This window comes from Apus apus, chromosome 1 (assembly GCF_020740795.1).
Source record: "Apus apus isolate bApuApu2 chromosome 1, bApuApu2.pri.cur, whole genome shotgun sequence".
Taxonomy (NCBI): domain Eukaryota; kingdom Metazoa; phylum Chordata; class Aves; order Apodiformes; family Apodidae; genus Apus; species Apus apus.
This window is the reverse complement of record NC_067282.1, coordinates 73,377,416-73,392,978: the sequence shown is the minus strand read 5'-3', so window position 1 is coordinate 73,392,978 and position 15,563 is coordinate 73,377,416. Positions and strand designations below refer to the sequence as shown.

The following is a 15,563-nucleotide window of genomic DNA, read 5'->3' as shown; positions in this document are numbered from 1 at the left end:
AACTCCCAGTGATCTAGTGACCTCTCATGCCCTTTGCTTACTGTTAATCCAGAACCTATCCGCTTTTCTTCAGATGTTTCTGCTAAGACTTTTACATAGTTTTTATGTTACGGAGAACTTTTCAGTGTTGTCACATCTGTATTTGGACCTTTGGGTCAAGTGGAACTTTCTACCCTATTTTTTCAGGTTACCATTCCTGCGTGTTTGCTGTGGTCATATTGCATTAGTGTGTGTGTGCCAGTGCTAAATCCGTGGCTCCAGAGTGTCTTTACATGATAACAATCTCCTCCTGTTGGAGTCCACACCACAGTATCATGATGTCCATGTGACCTGAAGTGTGTTAGGATCTCCTTACAGACAGGCATGGAATGCTGTACTCTCTCCAGGCTTTTTTTTCCCCTTGAGAATCACAACAATTTAAAATGGTGCTGAGGAAAACTCCTCAACCATATGTTTTTTTAAATGGAGAAGCAAATCAGGGCCAGTGTAAAGCACACAGTGGAAAGGAGACCAAATTCAATATGATCTTTAATCCTGCCTGTACTCTGGTTAAAACTAAGCAACTTATTTGGAACTGTAAGGGTATTTGAGGATGTGTTCATCAATTAATTTATTATTTTTTGTATATATGTACTATTTGCAGCAAGCCCTATATTCCAAACCTGAAGCCATGTTTTCTCATATTTGACAAAATAATGTGAGTAAAACATCACTCAACACATCTAAATGCACACCTTTATGTGTAATCATCATACATAGCGTCACACGTCTGTTATTCTCTTACTTTCAGGATGATAGTTACTGACATGAGTGTGTGCTTTTTACATTATTTTAAACAGGTAAAATTAAATTATATTAATTCTATTGCACATGCTGATACCCTTTTATTTTCCCATTTCCTTTAGACAGTGATAACAAAAATTAGTATTTTGAAATTGAGAATTTCAGTATAAAAAAAACCCTTGATGTTGACATGCAGGACTGGTGTAGCAAAAAAAGCATATCTGATCCAATTGCTCTGTAATTATGATGACAATACAAAAACAAAGCAAGCTTACCTTAGCTCAGGTGACTCTTTTTTGCTGTATCCCAGGCAGTTTCCTCTCCTTCTTCACTTGAAAAGGGAAAATCCACTTCAATAAAGAAAAATAAATGCTAGAAGAATGAGGAATTTAAGGAGTCCTCTTCTGAGCTCCTGATCCTCTTGTTTTTAGCAAATTGCAAAAACCTCGATCCAATAGTAGCTCAGATTGACTTTCCTCTCCTCGTGTGTTCTGTGGGCTGAGAATCTGCAAGAATAGACCTGAGACGATGCTGCAAGAGAGAGACAGTGAGGGGACCTTGGCACGGAGTGGAACCAAACTCTAAATATAGCCCAACCCACTTTCTGTGCAGTTCTCTTCATACTCTGAAGGCAGATGACCTTGTCAGAAAACTGACCTCCTGGCTTGTCACTCACTACAAAGAGAGGATCTAAGGGAACAGGACTGCAATGTAAAAGGACAGAAAAGCAATCAACCATCTGCTTGCAGCAAGTGAATGTAGGTATGAGCTCTATTTTTATGGCAATTGCAACTGATTGAGTCGTAACTGCTTTATTTGATCATTTAGACAAATGAGCTGCATGCCAGTTCACAGAAGACCTGTACAGATGAGAGATTGCTTTGTAATTGCTAGTCTTAAATAGAGAGCACTGACAAAGATGAAAAGCATATTACCTTTCCTCCTCTCAAATTCCTTAATGCAGAAGAGTGTGTAGTATTTCCTTGAAAGCTTCTATGTATAAGAAATTATCCCTTCTTGTACTGGCTCTTACAGTATGACTTTTCGGAAAAGGGACTGATCCACAAATATGTGTTCTGGTACCATATAAATTTGAGATGCTGGGATAGCTTGAAAGATCAGTGGAACCAGCAATATCAGAGACCAAACTGCAGAGAAATGTGTAACAGTTGCAGAGGAAGAAGCAAAAGAATAAGAAGTGTAGAAACCTAATCCTTGTGCTTTAGATAGGGAACTGGTTTTCAACAGATGTTTTATAATCCAGGGAATTTGCCACTGTAACTCTGTGTGGCAGTAGGTCAGTGTATTCTGTTCTTAACCTGAAGGAGAGTCTGACTTGATATGAGTAAACCTGATACTCTGTCAAACAGGGACCTGATACTGCTATGTCATATGAAGGCTTCTGAATAAAAAAAGCTTCAGAAATCTAAGCAACTCAAAATGTCTTCTCTCACATTCTGTCTTAAGCCATGTAGGGGAGCTGGGATAAAAGCTGAGAAAACATGAGAACTGTGATTGAATCCTACAATTTTTTGCAAGTTCCACAGTGTGATTTTATCATGACTTGAAGTCCGCAGAGTCAGCCAGACTCCGCATTACCTTCACAACAAGAGCTACAGCTGTGAGACACAGCTGCTTCTTAAGATAGTGGGAGAACAGTAGAAAATGCGAATCTTCTGCAGCATTAAGGGAGACATCACAACTGGGACCGTACTGCATTCCTGGGCAAAACTTACTGATATCAGACCTAGGCTAGAATCCACCCATTAAGTAGTTGTATGGGTTTATCCAAATCCACCTTCCTCCCAGTTTACCTATTTCTTCCTCCTTAAAAAGAATAAATGTTTGTTAGCAGTGACTGTTATAACAAAGGAGGGATGCTGGTGTTTGACTTTGAAGAGAAGAACTGAAAAAGGAATGGGTCTGCCTCCAAATAGACATGTTATGTGACATACTAGCACTGAGTAAGTAGTGAAATTCTAAATGTATGGGATACCAACAGCATTAAACACAGATAGCATCATGCTGTCTGTGCTTCAGGGTGGTACTTTGATGAGATCCAGATGACCCCTGTCAATTCCAGCTCCACAGTACTGCCACCACTTCTGTCCCTCTCTCCAGGTCTGGGATATTGAAGTTGCCACAGAGCCCGTCATTTCCCTGTGAGAGAGATGAGGATAAGGGAGGGAATGTGTTCTCCTCCCCAGTATGAGTTAGTACTCTCTTCACCCTCCACAGCAAACAGCTGGAGCAGCTTCCATACATCATAAATCAGTAGTTCTTAGAAAAAGAAGGAATCACAGTGGTAGGTCCTGAAGGACAGAAATAATCATACTTTGCCAGAAAGTGTGCCATACATTTCTCCTCTATGAATATTGTGGAGAAGGGGGCATTTCTTGCTTACACAACTGAAATGCTGGTTGGCTTTGGGGAGAGAGTGTTAATCTTTGTGGAGGCTTTTATACAATGATGCTGTTTGTGTGTACAGGGCTGTAAAAGTTGCCTAATCAACCTCAGTAATGAGAACTTCCTGAAAGGAGGGTAAATTGCTTTAAGATGGGTTGTATGAATTCGTCTGGATGGAGCACTATTTTGTTTGACAGCTGTATGCACTGAAGTTTTCTTTATGATGGCTTTTGCATGAGTTCCCTATCTACATCACCAAGAGGAAATAAATATACTGGGGAGTCAGACCCTAGTTTGTGCCTAGCTTTTCCTGGGCTCATAACTTGTGGTTTTCCTTATGGTGCTCCACAGCTTCTTTATACAGTTTTTCTGTTTGACTCCCCAGCCTTCTTTGGTACCATTTCCTCTGGAATGATCTGAATCTGGCTTTTCAAGAGCCCAGGCTGTTTCCTCTCTAGATGCCTTCTGTTGGGATTGATACTTACTTCAAGTCAGCCAGACTTCCTTCTCATACAGTCACAAATTCTCTAACTAGTATTTGTGAATTGATTATTTTGATTAACCCCTTGTGGTTATCAAGGTGGGATATATGAATCATAGTGTTGCAGCCAGTTTCCAATGTGGTCATCTGTATCCTTGCTTGCCTCATTATTCTGCTTTTCAGAGCTGGATTGAGTGTTCTCTTACTAAAATAAACTGTTAGACAGTATTGCTGGCATACTTTGAGTAATTTCTAAAGTGACTGTAGAGTATAAAATGCCTTCCATCTACCGAGAAACCCTTGTTACAAGCATAAGCATTCAATTTTAGAACATTCATCCAGTAGATTTATAAAGAGCCAAAATCCAAGATACTTACAGACAAAACTGTCTCCCACTTCTCCATCTCTCTAGAAATAAGCTTTTAAACTGAATTTGGAGATCTAAGGAGATTATTGGAAATTTTTGCTTAAAGGATTTTTGAGAGAACAAAGAAAGAGGGCAGCAACTTGTGGATGTCACCGGAGTCTTCACTCATGGTGTTATTGGCGAAGGGTACAAGAGCAAACAGTAGAACTGATTTGCACTCTGTGCTGATAGATTATTATATCTACAGGCTCTGGTTGTTCCTGTTTGGCAGGCCTGTAATGAAGAAATTAAGATGGATGACAAGCAATAAAAGGGCCTGTCATTCCCAACATATAAAATTTTTCTGTTTGTCCTTTACTTACCACAAGTTTTAAAACTAGTGACTAAAGGAATATTGAGTTCTCCCTCCTTGCCTTGGTGATGCCATTCTTCCTTGTGCAATAGGATGTCAAATTCAGCAATTGTTTTACAGGAGAAAAAGCTAGTTACTTTTATTTGGAGGAGAGTAGCCTACTACTTTTGCATCTAATGAATTACTTTCTGTGTTTTTCCTAACATGTTTCTGTCTCATAAGGCAATATATAAAAATGAAAAGTTAAATTATGAATAGGGCTGGGTTGTAGCTATACTACAAGCTGGACCTAACCTTAATCGTGTAAAGTTTATTCTTCTGTGTTTATATGTGTACATCAGAGGATTTCCTCTGATGTTATTCTCCAATATGTTCTTTGTTTTGTCATCAGTTTGCTCCCAGTCAGCGAGTCAGATGTGTCAAAAACAACTTTGGAAGTACCCATTTTTAATATTAAAGAGAAAGTGTTAAAAAAAAAAAAAAAAGGAACAAGAACAGGTAGTTGTAAGAAATGTTCTGTGGGAGATCTTTTGCATGGTCACATTAGAGCATAGTGAATATTAGCATTATTCATTAGGACCTGTTAATTTTTGCTTGAATGGGCAGTGATTTTAATTTAAATTGCTATTCAGTGTAAGAAAGATGAACCTAAACTGAATGTCCCGTCAGCAGATTTATCAGGCAAAAAAATTTGTTTGTGGTGATGTGCTTTCTGAACTGCACAGGCCTTAGTTGATAGAGAAGGGAAGGGAGAACAGTGCCCAGGCCTTGGTGTACTGTGACTGGTTTGGGATGATGGAGCACTGGCACCACATGATTACCATGTCATTACCATGGAGATCTCGGCCCAGGCAGGAGGGCAGCTGTGTTTTCTGTTGCAATAGCTGGCAGGGGAAATCAACAAAAGAATGGTAACTAACTGCTAGATACCTGCAACAGAGCTTTACGTACAGCTTCTTACTTCCTAGTAACAATAGCAAATACCAGTTAATTCATAGTTTTTCCTCTTTAGTTCCAAATGGTCAAAATGCCCAAGTATTTTAAGGCCTCAAGAGTTAAGGCACTTAATTTGATTCATGACCCCAGTGAGAAGAGCATGAAATCTTCATTAGTATATTAAAACTGGAGTTGCAAAAGCTATAAAGTGGGGGGAAGGGAAAAAAAAAATCAAAAAACCAAACCAAGAAACAGAAGAAAGATCTTAAGTAATCTTTGAAGTGACACTGCTTAGCCATGTCAGCATTCTTCCTTGCATCACAGATTGCCCGAGCTGTAATACTCAGTCTTTTGATGCAGTTAAATATTAATTTGTTTTATTTCTTGTCAATATTTGTGTTCTCTTACTGATTTCTAAGGCTAAATCTTGTTTCATTCTACTGTTTAAAGGGATTTATCTAATGCTTATTCAAGGAGATAAGGGAATTATTTATTTATTTATCTCCCTGTGTTGTGTCTGTTACTTTTGTAACTAACATTTTACCTCTACTACAAAATTTCTAAAGTATTTTCATGGTAGATAGACTGCAACTGCTCTGAAGAACTATATTAATCATAAAATTGGTATTCTTAGCTATTCCATGGGGCTGGTCTTGAGATCTCCAGAAGAGCTTCTTAGCTTTTGCTTGGCCAGTTGGCCTTACACCTTGGGCTCCACAGTATCTGAGGTATTATTAGGCTTCTCAACAGGAAAATTCGAAGCTGTCCATTGCCCGCAGAGAGAGAACTTGGAGAAGATAGGCCTGGTAGACATGAAAGAGATCCTCCTTTCAGGATTAGCAGTCCTGGTGACACACAGCTGAGTATTTTGGGATATGTGCAGGGTTTGAGCTGCTGCTTGCCTGTTGCTACTGCACCACTGACTTCCGTATCTGCTTCTCCCACTGCTATGTGGCACCATTCCATCTCTTCTAATGGCCTCTCCTTGTCTCTGTATCCCTTTCCTTTTGTCAGGGAAGCAGCTCTGCTTGGAATCCTTTAAAATATTTTAAATTTGAATCCTTTTTTCTTAGTTGATCAACACCCCCAGCCAGGCCCGTTTTATTTAAAAGATGTTATCTGTTCCTTTGGATACTGGTGGGCAGCATGGCAGGACCTGCCTGAGCTTTGTATTTCCTGCTGCCTTGAGGAGTGATACCGTAGTGATACGTTAAAATACTGTCATCACCACTTCTAGCTCAGTTACTCTGATCAGTTTAGCTCATTTACTGTGGTGGCAAGAGGATGCCTCTCAACTGAGCAAGGATGAACAGGGATTTGGGATGCAGTTTTGCTGACAGCTGTTATTTTTAATTTTTACGGAAAATTAATTGACCTTGCACTGTGTGTGCCTGATGGGACACACAGGGAGGATGCAATGATAAGATTTCAAAGTTGTGCATTGACATTAAGATTACTTAATCGGATTCACTGAAGATTTAGGCCCTGTTTTAATGGCAAAACCATGAGAATAAAAGGAAGTCTCAGACTTCCTTTTGTATGTAAACAAATATTTTTCTATTCTGAGCTTTCTTTTTCATTACATGTTCATGGTTCTTATACTATGAAGAGTTGTATGCAGCATGCCTTCTTTCTCTCAAAAAAGCCCTCTTGTGTTCTCTTCATCCTCTCTTCCTGTGAGGAACTTTCTATACGTACCATCATTTCTATGAGCTTCCTTTATCTTTTATTTCAGTTGTAAGCTGTCTCAAACTACAAGTTGCATTTTCCAAAGAATGTTAAGGTTGCTTGCTTTCCCTTTTTGGTTCTAATCTTTTTTTGGGGGGCGGTATTTGGAGATGTGCTGTCTGGAAGAATCACAGAATCACAGAATCTTAGGGGTTGGAATGGATCTCAAAAGATCATCTAGTCCAACCCCCCTGCCACAGCAGGGTCACCTAGAGCACATCACACAGGAACGCGTCCAGGTGGGTTTTGAATGTCTCCAGCGAAGGAGACTCCACAACCTCTCTGGGCAGCCTGTTCCAGTCTCTGTCACTCGAGTTTCACTTTTTCAGTCAGCCTTGTCCTTTTAAGAGTTAATCACTTACCTTGTGCTCACTGTAACTCCTTTATTAATCACTTCAGAGTAGATTACTGGCATGTAAAGGTCAGAAGTCTCAGTAATGGTGAATCAGCCTAGCAAACACAAATTTGTGCATACTAGCTATATTGTACAAACAAAATTGCATTCACATCAAAGCACATGTCACTACCTCCTGTATCATTGAGGTCTTGTGTACCTTTAAAAATGCTAGTATAAATAACCAAGAAAATGTGCATTCTTTGTGAATGTATTAGTTAATAAAGGTGATTATTAAAGAGAACCTGATAAATTATTTAAGTATCTATGTGTTTATTTATATGCATGTGTATAGACGTGCAGACATGTGTATGGATTACTATAGCTGTGTGTATTTATTTAGTATGCATATTGAAGTACTTAGACCTGTGTATGTATCAATATTACATTTGAAAGAAGTTAAAAACCATTGCACTGCAAGATTTTAAATACTGATCAATAGCTGAGGAAGTCCTATTTGTATATGTGTGTTAAGAATAAATGGCTTTCTCCATCTCAGCATGGTTCAAAATAAAATCAAATATAAATACTTAATGACTGATAAGCCTGTTAGTGTGTGCCATGCCACTGGTGTAATACAAAAAGGAAGAAAAAACATGAAGAGCTGTGGAATTCACATGGATTTTTTTATACTGAGAGCATTACGTGATGTTTCAGACATCTTGGATGACCTTGTGGTTGTGTAAGGTCCATACGTTGCATGAAAGCAGATGCAGAGGATTGCTGCGCTGAACATCACCCCTTCAGCAGCGTGATCTATCAGCACGTGCCTGCCCGCTCATTTGCACCACAAGGGAGATGAAAGTCAACGTTGTATTAATCAATTAGGTTCTGCATTTGCGCCAACTTATTATTAAGAAAGAATTTGTACTCCTGTTCTGACAGAGAGGACTCTCCTAGGAAGCTTGACACCTCGAAGCAGGTCAAGCGGTGCTGCTCTGATACAGACATGTTAGGGATCGGTGAGCTGGGTGCTTCTGCATTTATTTGCATCAAGTTATGACTGATTTTGTGAATAACCCCGCTGACATCAAGGTAACTATTTGCGGAAGAAGGTACACAGTTTGATATGAGCATGGCTGGCAGAGTCTGACCTGTGATATTCTGATGCCCATAACAAAATGCTCCTGTCATCACAGGGGCTGACAAAGTGTCATAAACAATCATAGCTCAGAACCAGGTGCTGTCTCGACTGGGATGTGAATGACTGTTTCTGGAACAGATAAAAAAGTCCTTCAGTTGTATGAAACAAAGGTGCTCAGGTACTGCAGAAAGAAAATTGGAACTGGCTCACAGATGTTTGTTCAGTCTGGCGCTGGGCATTGGTTCCCTCCTCTCTTGCTTCTTGCTGAAAATGGAGAAGGACGCTGCATCTCAAAGTGCAGTCCAAAACTCAGATGGGCAGTGAACAGGTGGTACATTGTCAGGATATTTCAGATCATGGAAACCATTTGTCCAGTTTTAGATTGCTATTGCTAGCAGTGTGTCTTTTAGTTATGAGAAAGAGAAGAGGTTATTTAAAACGTAGATGACTCCTGTTTGCTTGCCTTTCAGAGCATGCCAAGTGGGAGTTAAGAAGGAATGCTCAAAGATCACAGGCAGCTTCCCCTGAATCTATTTTATGCGATTCTCATTTATTTTCAGTGTGAAGCGAGTATGTGGGGAAAGAGCTGGCTCAGCATTCAGTTCAGTAAGGCATGAACAGATTCACTCTGAAATGGGTGTTTAGTGCTCCAGCATGGCAAGGAAGAGGGTCAAAGAGAAGGCTCCAAGGAGACCTTATAGCAGCCTGCCAGTACCTGAAGGGGCTACTGGAAAGTTGGAGAGGGACTTTTTATAAGGGTTTACAGTGATCGGATGTGAGATTGTGGTTTTAAGCTGAAAGAACATAACTTTAGATTAGACATTAGGAAGGAATTATTCACTGTGAGGGTAGTGAGACACTGGCACAGGTTGCCCAGAGAAGCTCTGGCTGCCCCATCCCTGAAGTGTTCAAGGCCAGGTTGGATGGGGCTCTGAGCAACCTGGTCAAGCGGGAGGAGTCCCTGCCTATGGCAGGGGGGTTGGAACTAGACGATATTTTAGGTCCCTTCCAACCCAAACCGTTCTATGATTAGTTCTGATTTGATATACTTCATTCATATCATTGCTCCACAGCCTGCTTGGATGTAGTGCATCCAGGACCCTGGGTGTGTGGAGCTGGTGTGTGTAAAAGCTGATTATTCCTTCAGTATCTCTGAAGTCAAGTCATATGAGGCAAAAGTCAGTGATGGCTTCTCAAACACAGGAACCGCCCTACCAAAATGCAGCACAAGAAATTTGCCAGAGGAAAGGTGATACAGAGGGAAACAAGCCCATCATAGTGCACAGTGGTAACACTAAATTACCAAGACACCTTTTAAACTTTCTTAAGTAGGCTGGATGATGTAATTTTTCAGCTTCTTCTAATGAAGTATAGTATCTGAGATTCCAGAGTGGCCAGAGGACCTAAGTGGTCAGTGACCTTAGAGAGTTTTGGTCTGAATTAAGTTCATTAACAGGTTTATCAAACCCCTTCACTTAGGAGTCTTTTAGTTGTAATGGACGGGAAAATAAATTCTCTTCTCAGTTGCTGCTTTGTTTCTAAAGCTTTTGGGGTTTGCCAGGAGTATAAGATTTCATGACAGACAACATTCAACCTGCTAAAACATTCACCAGTTTTCTTCACTTGCTAGCTTTCAACTTCCCAAACTTTTTTTAACTCTTCAGAATGCTGACTGTTGCACAAGTTTTTCTAATTGGAGAAAGGAGTGGAAGTTACAATATGATATCTTTCCAGGCATAAATATGCATCCATTTTGTTACCCATTCTGTCACATTAGGATTTTCAAAGCCATTGCCTTATTGCTGTTATCATATATAATGTTGATATTGTGGATGAATAAAGATCCTTTTTTCCCCTTCATATCCTTTTACTTACCTTTCACTTAAATTCTTTTACATACCTTTCATTACCTTTCACTTACCTTATTTGTATAGGTAGCTATTCCAACATGCAATCAGTAAATAACAGCCACAGATGATTTTCTGTCTCTCTCTTGTTCTCTGGCCATCAATTCACTCTGCTCAGAGGTTCTGCTTGTGTAACATTAGTTATAACATCCAGACTTGGGGTGATGCTTAAGAAATCATACTGTACCTCTTTATTCAAAATAAATAACTTAATCTTGAAGCCGACAATTTACAACTTCAGAATACAGGAGACTGCAACAACGACTAAGTTGGGCGGGAATATTCCAGATACAGAAATAGAATTATTCAGTTCTAATTACTCAGTTCAATGGATGATAATGCTTCTGTTAATGATCAAGGAAATAATTCAGTTCCCAGCAGAAATACAGCATCTTAAGTACTAATATATCACTACTACGGGGAACTATTACTGTGGGTGTTTATTTTTCCCTGGAAGTCTCTTTATAGATAAAAGAGATAAAGAAGAGAATTAATAGAAAAGCTTTAATTTAAATAGTTTTCTTTCAAAAAATAAGCCTGTTTTAGTTTTGTGGACATTCTGCTTAAATTTTAGGAATCGTGCCTTTGCCAAATCTTTACTGAAGTAGGAGACACACAATTAAAATGTGCTTGTGGAAAATGCATATATTTTTATATAATAGGATATTATACCAATCTTTTCATTTTTCCTCTTCTGGGTAAGGGCGTTTATATGGAGGCTGAAGTGGTTTTTGTGTGCATTTTTAGTTGTGTTTGTTTTGATATTTTTTTCTTCCTTCATCTTCAAGACTTGATTTGGTAGGAGGAGTTTACTTATTCTGAAAGTAGTGACAGTAAACTTAGAAAGAAAGATTTATTTTTACAGTGATCCTATGGACCATAGTGACATTAGTCTTCAGTACCAGTTCTATTGCTTGTTTTGGGGTCTAATGAGAGAAATCTGTAATTACATACTGTGAATGCAGTGCTACAGATCCAAGACCATATTTTACTTGGTCTGAAATAATGTGGAGAGATGTCATGTGACTTGAGATGTATTTTATCAAAAACATCTTTCATTTTTCTTTGCTTTGCTTAATTCAAGGGAGGTTTTAGAAAGATTAGATATTTCTAGCTGTGATGCTGCAGCTGGCACCCACTGTGCAGCATTCCAGAAAGATAAAGAAATACATTGCCTGCCAGATACAGTACCTGTGAAGACAAGGGGAAACCTGGGATTTCTCTTAGAATATATCTCAAATACCAGTATTCTAATATAATTTAAAAATTGTTGCAGCTGTACTTATTGCCAGTCTTAAGATTGTATTATTGTGACAGCCTTTCAGCTGAAGATTTTATCCCTTGTTTTGAATGCAAAGATAAGAGATGGATTTGAAAAACAGTAACAAAACCTCTTCTTTTTTTCATATTAGATCCTTCAGATGATGAACCTATTGAGAAAATGGGTGATAACAGGACAACAACAAATCAAGATTCCAAGCCTGCTGTGAAAAAGAAAAGAAAGCAGGTTTGTAACTTTAGCGGTTGTGTAGAGCATAGGAATATTGCATAGGGAAATGTAGTCCCATTTTGTTCAGTAAAGGGGCAGTTTTTTTCACTCATTGTCAGATTTTTAATTTAATAAAAGTGTTTTATTAAGTTATTTTGCCTTATTTTTGAGTGATGGTTTTTTGTGAGTGAGATTACCAGGCCTGTCTCTTACAAAATGACTGTCTAGTGATAAAAGCCTGGATGGTAATACTGAGTGTTTCCCCTATAACCTTCTCCTTTTCCCTGCACACACAGGGTCTCTTGTTTGAAGGTGAATTTCTTCTGCTTTCCTGGTACCATACAGGACAATAGACTGAATGACTGTCAGAGAGCTAAAATGACATTGGAAGCTTGTCTCCTTGCAGTTATGGATATTAGTTTTGACCCCTAGGTCAGTAATAAATTCACTGTGTGAGCCTAGGCATTTGCCTAAGTGAAAACCATTTGTAGGGACATTCTTTGTAACAGAGAAGTGTAAACAACACAGTAGCAATTACTATGCTTTTAGGTGTCTTTTCAAGGAGACCAAAGGTGAAGTGAGCCAAATACCTAAACTGGTTCCACACTTTGATTAGGAAACAGAGAACCAAGCAATACCGGAGAAAGCTGTATTGTGTTTGTACATGCTCTACTAGGGAGTCAGATGCTGAGGACTTTAGGTTGGTGAGAATGCTTATAGTGCTATTTTTTATCGCCTTTGCCTTCACTTAAACATTTAGAACTAAATGAAGAGAGTTTGTTTGTAGGAATTGCTTTGCTCTTTCTGTGAGAATGTTAGAAAGAATAATCAACACAGGTTATCGTGCCAAGGTAGACTGGGACTGCTCAGCTGTAGCAGAAGTCCTGTCACAGCTCTTCCTGTCATACAAAAAATATCAGTCTGAATTTCTGAATCGGGTAATTTGATGTTTAGCCACAAAAGTCCAGGAGGCAATGCTTTATCAGAGCTCCAAGTTATGGATGTGTTATTGCATGTATTTTCAAGCAAAACACTTGCAAAATCAGATGTATTTATGGAAAGTAGTAGTTTTGCCATTCTGGTGCATATAATATAACCCCTTTTGCTCATCCCTGCCTTATTCATATGCTGGAAGCCATTCTGAAATGGACTGGGCACTTTAAAGCCAGTCAGGAGAGAACCAAATAGATTTATGAAGATTTATGTTTCTAGTCTGCAGCCACATTGATGTGTTTACTTTGTCACAAACTCCAAAAGTCAGAGTATAAGACTGACCTGGAATGTAAACTTTCACACGCACACAAGAATGTTTTCACTCTACATTTGAATTTCCAGTAACTTGTCAACATGTAAAGAAAAAAAAATTGTTAGAAATATAGTCCAGGGAGTATTTTATGTTCTGTCTATGATTAACAAACAAGGAATTTATGACATTTTAGTTCATAAATCAATAGCCTCAGCACAGATTTCCTGTTTTCTGCATTTTAAGAACTTCCATGTAAAAATAGCTTACAAACACAGAGCTCAAGGGAGCCATGTCAAAAACCAGTAGGTTGTCTGCTCTATGTCTTGCATAAGAAAAACATGCTAATGACCTTCTCTTCAGGGTGGCATGCAAAGAGCTAGTAGGCAACTAACATTTGGATAAGGGTCAGAAGTTCAGTCTAGATCAGATGCCTAAATATTTTAGACTGCAGACCATCAACTACCTGTAAGTGTATAGCCATTCACCACCATGAAATTTCTCTTTTTCTTATGACATTATTTTTAATGTCTGAATAAAGTGGACTTTTTATTTCTGGGCTAATAGCATGCTATGCCTAAATATATATATTCTGTTGTACAAGAGATATTTTTGAGTCTTAATTGCTTCTCTGAGGAAGCAAGTCTTTGACTACAAGCCTGGGGTCTACTTCTATTGCTGTTGAAAGAGTTACATATGACCTTCAAAAAAGAAGCCATGGAAGTCAATACAAAGCCTTATTTTCTGTGTAAAATGTCAAACATGGAATTTATTAACAAAACACCTGGCAAGTCGTCTTTGAGTATCTATGGACAGCTGGGATGTGTAAGGATAGTGCATGAACTGAAGGCAGAGGGTAGGTCTGTTTCAGTCTCAATGTCTGGGAATGCTAATGGTAGGGATAAGAATGAAGAAATGTGTGATGGTGTTTTAAAAGCACTTTGCATCAGACTCAGGACAGAGATTTAAAATAAACAACCAAAAGCAACAAACCAAAACACACAAACCAAAAATAAAACCAAAAATCTTGGAACATTCAGTTAGCTGCAGTGAGTTTCTACGTGCAGTCATTCCGTTGGTTTCTAGTGAAGGTAATATCCTTTCTCTCTTTATACCTGAGAAAATCACAGGGTCAGATCTCTGTAGCTGAGGCAAGATACACTCCCTATCACAACTTCTCATGGGTGGGTTTTGATCCAGGCTGCGCTATATGCCAGCCCTAGTTGTAGAGTGCTTTGCTGCCTGTAGACAGTCTCCAGCCAAATCTTCTCTGGTAGTTCCTAAGTATCATTAAAACCTGAAGCAGATTCAGGGCCACATCTGTACAGTAGTACTGCCTTTGCAAGTGCAAGGGCTGTGGTTGCACCATGGCACACAGGGAGGGAGCAAGCTATGTGTCATTTGTTTATGTTGAACAGGGTGGTATCCTGGTTTTGTAGCTAAATTAGATAGGGGAGCAGGGACAAAGAAGGAAATGTAGGCATAATATGAAAAATTAAACACCACAAAATGCTTCTGATCAAGATATGAGATTGGACTTGGAGAGGCAGTTAAATCATACCGGTCATCACGAAGTGTCCTCCTGTTAGGGGGAGGGCAGTACAAGGAGAGCTCAGAAAGGCTCAGACACTCTGAACTTCTGTTAGCTTTCCTTTGTCCCCTCTTGGCCCTCTCGAAGCTGCCCTGACAAGGGAATGGAAGGGCAGCTTCTCTGGCTTTCAGCTGAGCTACCTTTCCTGTTGATACTTTCCTTCCCAGGCCTTCTCCAGAGAGCACCACTGGATTTGCTTTTCCTGAGCTTTTAATGTTCCATGTCATGAGACTTCTCCATGGTTTCTCACAGGAGCAGATTTTTCCAGCCAAATGCATCCCAGTATCAAGGAGCTTTTTCCTGCAGCTCAGCCTGTTTTCCCATTGCTCTTCATCAAGTCACTTACTAAGCTATAAAGTGTGTGTGTTTAGATTAATTTGCATTTCCATTAAGTGAAAGTCCCTAAGAAAGCAAAAGAAAAGAGAATTGCTGTCTCAAAAGAAGGAAGACCTGTTCTTCACTTCCTCTATTTTGGGCAATTTTAGGTGGCTAAGGAGAAATTATTTTTCTGGTTAATGTGAACAGGGACTCTGTTACATATGATCCAATTCAGCCTGCCCACTCAGGCATAGAAGAGGGTTAATGATAACAGCACATGTTGGATGAAGATTATTCTGAAATGCACCATGTATTTTTTCTTGTGTGTATTTGACCCTGCCTGCTACGAGGAGACAAAGCAAGAATGGGGCAGAACAAATCTGATATACATTTTCCAAAATTTTGTAATACAAATGTCAAAAGAAATGTAGAGCATGATTGTTTCCAATTATTCTTGCCCAGTGTCTTTCACCCTCTGCATGCT

General features: G+C 39.2%; 2 protein-coding genes across 6 annotated transcripts in view; one reads left to right on the top strand and one right to left on the bottom strand.

Moving 5' to 3' along the window:
* The window catches only part of FILIP1L (filamin A interacting protein 1 like), a 208,872-nt gene extending 207,597 nt beyond the window's left edge, over nt 1–1,275 (bottom strand). Inside the window, exon 1 of the mRNA XM_051608058.1 lies at nt 1,059–1,275. The gene's annotated coding sequence lies outside the window, so the exon portion shown is untranslated. The remainder of the gene's footprint in view (nt 1–1,058) is intronic.
* Nucleotides 1–15,563, top strand: part of CMSS1 (cms1 ribosomal small subunit homolog) — a 243,125-nt gene that overhangs the window by 210,605 nt on the left and 16,957 nt on the right. For 3 of the 5 annotated variants that reach the window (XM_051608069.1, XM_051608072.1, XM_051608073.1), the window contains one exon: nt 11,851–11,945. In XM_051608069.1, coding sequence (XP_051464029.1) covers nt 11,851–11,945 — 95 coding nt within the window. Of the gene's footprint in view, nt 1–1,445; nt 1,546–11,850; nt 11,946–15,563 lie in introns of those variants that run through there. The other 2 variants (XM_051608071.1, XM_051608070.1) reach the window with 2 other exon arrangements.